The 11,439-nt window shown below is 45.2% G+C and overlaps 1 protein-coding gene across 1 annotated transcript; it reads left to right on the top strand.

The window, feature by feature from the left end:
- Window positions 1-2,374: 2,374 nt before the first annotated feature.
- TLR4 (toll like receptor 4) lies at window positions 2,375-7,838 on the top strand. The gene is made up of 3 exons (XM_048966336.1): window positions 2,375-2,542; window positions 3,446-3,612; window positions 4,588-7,838. The coding sequence occupies exons 1-3, from the start codon at window positions 2,438-2,440 to the stop codon at window positions 6,845-6,847; spliced, it is 2,532 nt and encodes an 843-aa protein (XP_048822293.1). The 5' UTR covers window positions 2,375-2,437; the 3' UTR covers window positions 6,848-7,838.
- The last annotated feature ends 3,601 nt before the right edge of the window (window positions 7,839-11,439 follow it).

An 11,439-nucleotide genomic window follows, 5' to 3' on the forward strand; every position in this document is an offset into this window, starting at 1 on the left:
TTCTCTCAGTGTGAACGTAGTCCTTCAGAGGCACAAGATGCAGAAGCAAAGGTAAGAGGTCTTTCAGGCTGAACTTCCATCGCACCCATTCCACGTGGGAAACCATCCCAAGCTGCAGGCACCCAAGCAGTGAGGACCCTCTCAGTAACACCCCTCCTCAGCCCCTTCTCCAGCCTTGGCACAGGGCACAGCTCCGTGCTGCCTTTACCCATGGCTGCCCAGGGCTGGCTGCAGGAGGCACTGACTCACCGTTTCCAGGAAGCAAGATATTCTCAGCAAGAGGATCTTATAGAGCCATTTCTGGATTTATTTTTTATTTTTCATCGTGATTTAGATAAATTGTTGTCGATTTGTTTTCTTTTCCCAGCAAATAGCCAGTGAAATTCAACATTTTGGATCTGAGATGTTTCCTTTTGCTTTTTCTATCCACTCAGCCAGCCTTCCGTTGCAGGCAGATGACTCAGTTGCTGTGCATAAGGAGGGACCATGCCTCAGCTGAACCTCAGTGACTCAGTAACTGTCTAACTAACAGTGTGCAATGTGTTTTGCTGGTTGTGGCCATCTTGTGCTGGGTAATATCTTCCTTCAGATGACAGAGATTGCACGTATGCCGTGTGCTGCTGCGTTACAGATATTATAATAATCAGGGGAACAGAGTTTACCCTGGCAAGTGTTTTTAGAAACACTGAGATTTTCCGTTAACACCTCCTTCCTAAGAGATCTTTGATGATCCTACCAGAAAATTGCCAGCGCAGTGAGTCGTGTTTTATTTTAGATGTTATTCTTGTCACTTTAAAGGATTCAAAATAATACTTTTGTTTCTTGTGAGCTGAAAGAGGAAATTACAGAGGCATTATGCTTTCTACAGTCATTGCACATTGTATGCAAGCTGAAGAATGTGAAGTTAACTGGCACTGACTTTCTAAACTGGTGGCTGGGTTTGATTTGCTAGCTGGTGCGTTTCCTGCTTGTGCCCATCCCTTGCAATTTCTGTACAGTTTGCTCTTGAACCATTGATGGTATGCATTGTGAAACTGTCCCCTGTGACAGGAGTGGCTCATTTCTTGCATGTCCTTCACATCCTGCTTTCCACTTGACCCCTAAGCGTGGCTGCTGGATGGATTTCGTGATGCTCCCAAACTCTCCAACATCTTCAGCGAGTCTCCATTGAAATGTTAATGTCTGGAGCATACTTCAGGCTCATCTCGGCTTTAGATAAAAATTAAAAGTGGATTGCTTCATTCTGCATATTGAATACTAAAAGACACGCTCATTTGTCCTCTCTGCAGACTCATGATGCCCTGCCAATTTCCTTAATCCAGGCACACAAGCAGTCAGCGATTGTTTCCATTCACTTTTGATTCCATCTGCAAAAGGAAATACCTGCAATCACAAGAGGCTTTTCAGAACAGGGATTTTGTTGAACTTGCCCAATTTCAACAAACTTTTTGTCTGCTGGCTTAACGGGCTCTATCTGGCTGCATATCAGGGTGTCCCATTTAGCTCCCATTGTGCTGCCTGTGTTTTTTATCACAGGGATCATCAGTTATTTTAGGATTTCCTCATCCCTCAGTGGCGCTCTGCTGACCTTGCCAAAGACGTCCCATGTCCATCCCCTCTCCTTGAGATGTTATCTTTATAAGTGTACTGCTGCTCACCTGGTGTAGCAGCTTATATTATTTACTATCAACTTTCACAGTTTCATGATTAGCCACTCCCTATTCTATCTACTTCTAGACTCATATCCTGCCCTCATTTCCCATTCTTGCCTGTGTCAGTAATATCCACCAACCCTACAGCTACATCCTCAGTAACAACACTCAGTTATCTACAGAAACACACGAGTAGATACAATAAAGCACCACCATTTATCAAGGTAAATGAAGGCAAGGAGCTTTGTTAGAAAGCTCACAGCTGAATTAAATTAATACTACAAACGTCTCCTCCAGAAACAATAGCTGTGTCTGTGCTTTGAGTTAAGGATGGCATTGAGACAGCGCTCAACAAACTCAATTTTGTAGCAAGGCTTTGAATACAGAGCCCAGCCAGCCGTGGGCATCCCGGTCCTGGGGCAGTGCTGTGTCCTTGTTATGGCTGTGAAATCTGGTCTTCTGGAAACAGGGCTCAGAGTTTCACAAAAGTTTGCCTTTTTTCACTAATGTAGCCTGATTAATCTGAGGCAATCAAGAGACATCACACTGGTACAACACAATGCATTTCATTATTTCCTTTTTCTCGTTCTTTTTTTTTTTTTTTTTTAATGCACAGCACTGCAACTCAGTGCAAGCATGTCTAGAAACTGGGCAGCGACCGCTTTCACTTCCCTTCCTGCCCTGTGCAGCCCGCAGTGACGTGCAGTGGTGAAGCATGCAGTGCTTGGGGGAGGGATCCTCTGCTCCACATCCCTGACTGCCACCCATGGTGCTTTCTCCCAGAGATGCCCAGCAGAGCGGCTCCCATTGCACAGACGCTCAGGGTGCTGCTGCGGCTGCTGCTCGTGCTGTCCTTGCTGTCAGGATGCATCCCCAGTCCCTGCCTGGAGGTATGTGATCTCTGAACCAGCACAAAATCCTTTTGCTTCTCCTGTGCAACTTTCTCTTCTGCTTGACGTTTGTGCATCAAAACTGTCGTGTGTTGGTTTTCCCAGGAAAGCTCTTCTTTCTTCCAAGGCTGTTACCAAGGCAATTGAAATATTTGAAGTAAACACTGGTCTTAGAAGCACCTGAGAACCAGAACAAGCAGCTTTAACTAGTCCTTATTGTTAGCTTATATTGCCATAAGGACGATGAGGTACTGGCACAGGTTGCACAGAGAGGTGATGCTGCCCCATCCCTGCAGACAGCCAAGGTCAGTCTGTTGGGGCTCTGAGCACTGATGGAGCTGTGGGTGTCCCTGTTCATTGCAGGGAGTGGGACCAGATGGCCTTTAAGTGTCCCTTCCAACTCAAACTATTCTATGGTTCTATTCCCTTCAGGAAGAGATCCAAGCCCTGCCTAAAACATCTGCAAATCATGCCATTTTTGCCTGATTCACACTGTACACTGACTTCACCACTACCCCAAACCCCAAACAGGCACCAATCAGTTACAAACTTTACTTACTACTTTCAGAAATTTCTGTTCTCTCTGCCGGCTTGTCTGCAGTGTCACCCAGCTGAGAGCTGGTCCTGGGCACAGCACACAGCCCTGTGTGCTTGTTTTGCTCTCTCAGAGGTTGCTGCTGGGTCACCTTTAGCCCAAGGGAACACCGTCCTGTTCAATCAACAATAAATGCAGCTCTCACTGGGGAGTAGGATTGGTCCTATTAGAAACAGGACAGGTGCTCAGATGTATGAGCTTATTTCCTGAAGCTCAGGGCAGCTCATTTAGAAATGAGCTACAAGGTTCTGCTTTCCTGTATAGCTGTATGATTTCTGACATTTGGTGCTGACTGAGATCTGCCACAGGTCATCCCCAGCAAAGCTTTCAGATGCACAGGACAGAACATCTCTGGAGTTCCTGCTGAAATCCCAAACACCACCCTAGACTTGGACCTCAGTTTCAACAATCTGAAATTGCTGAGCTCAAATTATTTTTCATCAGTACCTGAATTGCAGCTTCTGGATCTTTCAAGGTAATTAGCCTTTTTATCTGGTTATCGGTTTGTCTTCACCATCTCGGTCTCAGCAGTTCCTTATTTTGGAGTCTCGTGGCTCTTGCCTGTTTCCTGTTTCGCTCTTGCCTCCATCCCTCTGTCTCTCTGCCCATGCCATGGCAATGACGCGCAGCTTTCAGTCCAGATACTGAATGCCCATAGCTGAGCCTGTCAGTCTGATCTTGTAGAATGGGATGTGAGGTGGAGGAAAGAAGATGTTCCACTTCTCTCTAAACAAGAAAAATGCCGGACTTTTTGCTGTTACAAAAACTCCAAAGTGGAACACATTGGGTGGACTGTTTTTCTGATCACAAGTAAAATAAAAAATAAAAATGAAGGTGCATTAATTTTTTAAAAGATTGCTTTAAAATATCAACGTATCCTCTTTTCCTTTCTACTCACACATCTGGGGGAGGAGGTGGGGGAGGCCTATGAACAGATTTGAACTGATATATAGTTTTCATTTGCTTGAGACAACAGTTCCTCTGGGTAAATTGTTTCACTCCATCCCCTGAAAATTACAGCTCTGAAGTGACTGAGTGGCAGAGCACGTTGGCTATAAGGCTCATGAGTTCATTGCAGAATGGATTTGGGCCTCGAATTTCAGGTCTTCTTCTGTCTGCATGAGTTCTGGCCTTTGCCATGGCTCTAGGTCTCTTGCTTTGCAATTGAGTTTCAGATTTAGGGAGGGAGGAAGGGGTGAGAGAAGGTCTCTTGCTATTACATAATTATTTTTGTTTTGTTAATGGTGCCCCTTACTGGGAAATGTGAGTTCACCTGTAGTTTGAGGGGTTGAGTTCAGGGGTACTGGTCAGTGCTGTAAAGCCAAACCAAACCTCAGAGTGATGCTGAGCCTGATAACATTGCATTCGTACTCAGTGCGGTAGTGTTAGTGAACGTGGGGCAAAAGGGGCAGTATTTCATCCACATTTATCCTCTTTTCCTGCTCAACAGGTGCCACATCCATACAATTGAAGATAACACTTTTGTGGATCTTCATAACCTTTCCACCTTAATTTTAACTGCCAATTCCCTCCAGCACCTGGGTCTTGCAGCCTTCTATGGCTTAACATCGCTGAAAAAACTAGTATTGGTGGAAACCAGCATATCCTCTCTGCCTGACCTACCCATCGGACACTTGAATACCCTGCAGGAGCTGAATCTGGCCCATAACAACATTGCTTCACTGAAGCTTCCTAAGTATTTTGCCAACCTGACCTCTCTCAGGCACCTGAGCTTTTCCTCCAATAATATTACATATATCTCCAAAGGGGACCTTGATGCCCTGAGGGAAACAAACAGGCTCAACCTCACGTTGGTACTTTCTCTGAACAATATAAAATACATCCAGTCAGGATCCTTTGCAAAGATTCACCTTGGTGAACTGGTTCTGAGATCCTCTTTTGAGAACCTCAATGTGATGCACTCTTCTCTTCAGGGCCTGGCAGGTTTACAGGTCAACAGACTAATAGTTGGAGAATTCACTGACATTCTGAAAATGAAAGCATTTCAGAACGGACTCTTGAGCGGACTGTGTCAGGTACAGATGCAGGAGTTTGTCTTAATGTGTTTCAGAGAGTTTAAGAATGACACAGACACTCTTTTTGACTGCATAGGCAATGTCTCCACTATTAGGTTGGTAGACCTTAACCTTGAAACTTTGTCAGAGGTGCCTGTGTTTTCTCAAGTGAAACATCTGGAATGGAAGAAATGTAAGTTTCAGGAATTGCCTGCTGAGAAGCTCTCTCTTTTTAAGGAGTTGAGAGTGCTTCGTATTACCAAAAGCAAAGACCTAAATATCTTCGAGCAAAAATTTGGGAGTCTAACTTACCTGGAGGTTGTAGATTTGAGTGAGAATCGTCTCTCCTTCCTTACTTGCTGTTCCCCTAAATTTCCCAGGTCTCCCAATTTGAAACACTTGAACCTAAGCTTCAATTCTGACATCAGTTTGACTGGAGATTTCTCTAATCTGAGAAATCTGCTATACTTGGACCTTCAACACACAAAATTAATTCATCATGGCACCTACCCTGTCTTTCTACTCCTTCAGAAACTCATTTACCTTGATATCTCCCACACCAAAACTCATGTTATATCCCATCATATCTTTCATGGCTTGAACTCTTTGCAAGTGCTCAAGATGGCAGGCAACTCCTTTGAGAACAATACATTGGCCAACCACTTTGAAAACGTAAGACGCCTCCGCATCCTGGATATTTCAAGTTGCAAATTAGTATGGGTGGACCAAAGTACATTTAGTGCTCTCTCTGAACTAAAAGAGCTAATCATCAGCAACAACAAGCTATTGACTTTTGATCCTGTAGCATACAGGCCGCTCCAAGCCCTCACAGCTCTGGATTTCAGCAACAACCAGCTGAGTTTCCTGTCGGACTCAGCCCTGGAAATCCTGCCTGACAGTCTGGTCTTGCTAGATATTTCTCATAACTTGTTTGAATGCTCCTGCACACACTTGAACTTCCTGAAATGGGTCAAGGAAAAGCAGGATCTTCTGCACAACAAGCATTCAATGATATGCCACACACCTGCCTACGTGAAGAATGTGAGCCTGTTAAACTTTGATATGTCCTCTTGCCATCCCAACCCAACCACAATAGCGTGCTCGGTGACTGTGTTGCTTGCAGCAGGAGTATTTCTGTTCCTCATTTACAAGTACTACTTCCAAATATACTACTCATTGGTGCTGCTCAGTGGGTGTAAACAGTCTGCAGAAAGGGGAGATACCTATGATGCCTTTGTTATCCATTCCAGCAAAGACCAAGAATGGGTGATGAAAGAGCTGGTGGAACCCTTAGAAGAAGGAAAACCTCCCTTCCAGCTTTGTCTTTACTACAGGGATTTTTTACCAGGGGTACCCATTGTCACTAATATAATCCAAGAAGGTTTTCTGAGTAGCAGAAATGTCATTGCAGTCATCTCAGCTGACTTTCTGGAAAGCAAGTGGTGTAGCTTTGAGTTTAACATTGCTCAGTCCTGGCAGCTTGTTGAAGGGAAGAGTGGAATCATCATGATCATACTAGGGGAAGTGGATAAGACCTTGCTGAGGCAGAGGCTGGGACTGTCCCGATATCTGAGGAGGAACACTTATCTGGAGTGGAAAGACAAGGAAATAAGCAGGCATATCTTCTGGAGGCAGCTGACGTCAGTCCTGCTAGAAGGCAAAACATGGAATCACGAGGAGATAAAACTCATGTAAAGAGAAAGAAACATCACTTCTGTCCTGTCTCCCACCCTGGCCTTGGCTGATGCTTGATGCTCACAAGCTGGATCTTCTGTGGCTGTTCAGCATTGGACAAAGTGAAGAGAGGCAGTATAAAATCACTACAGAAACACCTACTTTCATGATTGCCTTTCCTCCAGGCAGCTATCAAGATAAGGAGTGGCAACAGCTCGAAAAACTGCAGATGCCTGAGCTCTGTGGTTGTCTGTAGCAGTCAGCTGAAGCTGGTCCAGCAATCCACACTGGGGTCAGTGAACAGAATTGAGAATGGATGGGCTGTTCTTACCTCTGAAACTCAGCATGGGCCCAGGGGCCGTTTGCTTAGGGGGATTTCAGGTCTTTGAGTGGACCCTGGGGTTTCCAGGGGAGAGTGAAGGTACAGAACTATTGCTTCTAAACTCTAAACATGATAGGAAAAGAAACAAGATTTAGGTCTTTAGGTCTGGGTTAGCAAAACTAAAAGTATCACATCACTACCGTGACTAAAAGGAGGGAAAGTTTAATGCCATTGAATCATAGTGCAGAGCAATTTATTGATGTGTTGGATATTGAATACTGTTGGAGTATTGCTCTCTATTTACAGAAGGCTTTGGTTGGGATTAATCACTGAATTAGTCTAGTCTTAAACTTGCAAATCCCTCTGTAATCAATGCCGTTCTACAGAGGTAAAACAGAAGCAATTGAGGGGTGAATCAGACTTGATATTTTCTCAGAAGAAAGGGCCTGATCCATCTCACTTTTCTAAGCACCAGATAGCAACATCTCTGTGCGAGCCAGCAATAGGTGAGATTGACTTCAGACATTATTTGCAAAAGAGGGAAAGCTAATTTCAGGGCTTGTGCTGGAAAAAGCTGCACCACAGTCCCCTCTCTGTGTGTTCTTCAGTAGTGTATTGGGATAACACTAACAAAAGCCTCACAGCCTTCTCTAAGGTCTTCTGTGACCCACGAGACAAAGCTTTAATAAAACCAAGCTGGATGCTGCGTTTGCTTGCCTGGACAGTTTGTTTTGCACCAGTTGAGCATTGCTGCAGTCGGTTCCAAAGTGCAGTGCTGCTCACCTCTGCCTTGACCAATGTGCCCTGAGCTCTGCACCTCACAGCACCACCAGGACCTCACACAGGGTAGGGGATGGGGTGGGCTATGGGAAGTAGAGCTGGGACACAGGCCCAGCTCTAGGTTCCTTGCATCAAGAGTTATGGAGGAAAAGCAAATATTAGCTTGGATATCATCAGGTACGTCAGAAAAAGAATGAGGCAAAATGAAATGGGGTGAGAGTTACTGCTCCTGAGTTGAGCACTTCTCCATCCTTCTTTGTGTCTCTTCTGCAAACAGTTCGGTGCATACATATTTCTACACATTTTTACAGCATCCTATGATTCTTGATTGTAATTGTAATAATGGGCTTCAGAAACCCTGCAAGTGGTTCTGAGCATCACAATAAGGGTTTAGGCCAGTATTGTTTAAAAAGGAACAGTTTGTTGAATATCAAAACAACTTTAGGAGGAGAGCAGGGGTGATGCAGAGAGGAGGCTCCCACCTGTACAAAGTAAGCAGAAGGCAGTCATGTGGCATCCTTGTCCTCTTCAAACAAGCTTGGGGTCTCCACAGCAGAGGCAGATACATGAATTGCCCTGGGCTTTCTTGCTGCCCAAGAGAAAGAACAAAAGCCAACGTAGCTTCAGGAAAGGGTGAGAGGGGAGAGATTGCAAGGCAGAGACTGGAGCAGAGACCCTTGTTCAGAAAAGAAGGGAAACAGATGAGGCTTATCCTCTGTCAACACCGTACCTGTTTCCCTTGATACATTTAGATATTTCCCTTGGCCTCATTAATAGTCAGTGCTTAGAAGATACAAGCTGATTTATTTTGTTGCCAAATTTTCAGCATCAGAAGCAGGATATGCTTTCCTGCAAGGCATGATGCTCAGCAGAACAGCATGGCAGAAGACAAGAACAGCCCATGTTGGGGTGCAGTGCCAAGCTGCTGTGTGCTGTAGGTGTCCACCCGTGCACCACAGGCTCTGCTGGGTGAGATGCTCCCAGCTGTCCTCTCTTCCCAACCTGACCTGCCACCAAAAAGTACTTTGTGGTTTATGAGCAGAGGAGAAAAAGGCTGAGAACAGTTATATTTTCACTATTTACCTGGCAGGGAAAGAATAGATTTGGCTTTCGTAGAATCATTAAGCTTGGAAATGACCTCTAAGATCCCCAAGTCCAACCTCAGCCCACCCCACCATGTCCATTGACCACATCCACTACTCCCTGGGCAGCCTGTGCCAATGCATTACCACTCTTCTGAGAAGTGTTTCCTAATACCCAACCTGAACCTCCCCTGGCACAACTTAAGGCCATCACCTCTTGTTCTACCACTGTTACCTGGAAAAAAAGGCCAACCCCTCCTTTCCCAGAACAATTTTCTTTCCCCAATAAAATAAAGGCAAATCCTTCTCTCAAACCAAAACAATATTATACAAAAAAATACTGTGGCTCACACTCACATACATTTGCCCTTGTTATTGGAAGCAAATCTCCAAAGGAAAACTGGACATTCTCATGTCTTCAGATGTACTGATGTAGTGGAAATGCTGTCATAGCTTGAAGCAGTGACTGAGCACCTGGGAAGGCAGGACCAACCCAAGGGAGCTCAGGTGCACAACCAGAAGGGTTGGAGCCAGGATCCACCTCTTCCCAGACCTCATTTAAGTGCTGGCAGTGGAGGCAATAGTATTCTGCTGGAGGTCCCTGTATACCTAAGGCCTTCCAAAGGTTAGTGGCTTTTTTCCTTTATTTCTGTGCCCATGGCTGTTGCTTTAGAGCAAGTCCTTGCTTGCTGCAGTCTAGCATCTTGCTGCTCTGCTGCCATTGCTGTGCTTTCCATTGTGTTACAGTTCACATGAGTTTTTGTTGCTCAGTGTACAGCAGGTAGCTTTGCTATTATTATTTACTCATGTGGGTGAATATGTGAACAGATCTGTATTCATCTGTCATGTAAGGAGCCAAGCATGTTCCAATTATTAAAGCAAATGTGGCCTAGGTCATAAAAACAGATGGAGATGAAGCTCCAAAGGGCAGCTGCAGCCAAGATAATTTCATCTAATCTGTAACAGGGATGTGCTCTGTTTTCACTGTGTGCTTAATCTGACACATGCCAAGCACCAGAATAGATGTAGCTCTGGTTTTACTTGCATTGCAGAGATCAGTGTCTCTGAGGAAGGCCACTGTGGCATTGCCAGCATCACCACGAAGATGTAGTTTGCAACGAGGGCTCTGAACAGAGCAAGCCCTCGTTAACACAGCTGTGTTTGTGGTCTCTACACTGCATCACAGGCCTTCTGTAAGAAGGGAAAAGGGCCACTGGTGTTTCTGCTGCCTGGATCTGGGTGGCTGTGGGAGCAGCGCTGCGTGAGGACTCCCTCAGCCCCCCCCAGATATTAGCACAGGATTCTGATGTCAGAAGTAACGATGCGACGAGGAAAAGCAGCTGCTCTCTCTGAGCTGAACGGTGTTTGACAGGAATGGGTTGAAACTTTTCAAGAGGAGTGTTTGCCCTTTGGGAGACGCTGTTTTGTAGGTGGCTTATGTAATTTAATGAGGTAGGGCAGAGAATCAGCGGAACTGAAATAGCCATAGTGGGGTTTCTGGCTCCATATTGGATGGGGGTGTCATCTTGGAGCAGATACTTCCTATGGAAACAACAGTTTTAAATGTGTTCTGGAGAGAATGGTAAAAAATGTTGACGTTGCTCCACAACATCACTCCTTCAGTCTCAGGCTGATGTTTTTCACCAGAGCTTTTCATTCTGAGATTTCTTTCAGTTAATATAACCTGCCCAGCCTTTCATAACAGAAGCAAGAAATACAAATGCTTCCACCTACCCAAATTAAAGAGCATCTATTTGCTTTTGTAGAAAGACTTGTGATTTTATTTTATTTTATTTTTTTCCTGTTTTGTGCCATGCTGGGAACTTTTAACCAAATGGAAATCCCATGTCCATGACAGAGCTCACCCCAACTCTTTGAATGTTAAACCATCACCTGGCTGTACTGAATGTGTGTGTGTGTGTGGGGGGGGGGGGGGGCTGTGAAATAGCACTGACAGATCCACAGAATGAATTTCAATCAGTGCCTTTTGCAAAATAACTCAAGTAAGTGATGTCAATACACGCTCACTGCCTGAGCCTGGGAAGGATGGAGCAGGGTGGCAGGAAAGCAATTCCTTCTCCAGTTGTCTGAGCTCGTGTTGGGAATTGTGACAAATGACAGCTAATCATGGTCTGAAAAAGAGCCCATCTACCTCTGGTACTGACCCTCAGCTCCAAGGTTGCATAGAGGGTGAAGCCAGAATGTTATCAGCCAGCCTTGGCCTCCCCATGCAGAGACAGAAACATTGCAGTAATCAGGGATGTCTCTTAAAAGCTGTGAAAATCATGGAAAAGGAATTGAAAGGATAGGAAAGGGAATGGTGCAGCATCCCAAGGAATGTGGCTGTAGCTCAGTGCTGGAGGTGGTTTGGTCCCAGGGCTTCCAGTCCTGACGAGGCAGGTAGGGAACATGTTTTAGCAGCATGCTGG

This window comes from Lagopus muta, chromosome 19 (genome assembly GCF_023343835.1).
Source record: "Lagopus muta isolate bLagMut1 chromosome 19, bLagMut1 primary, whole genome shotgun sequence".
In the NCBI taxonomy this organism is placed as follows: Eukaryota; Metazoa; Chordata; class Aves; order Galliformes; family Phasianidae; genus Lagopus; species Lagopus muta.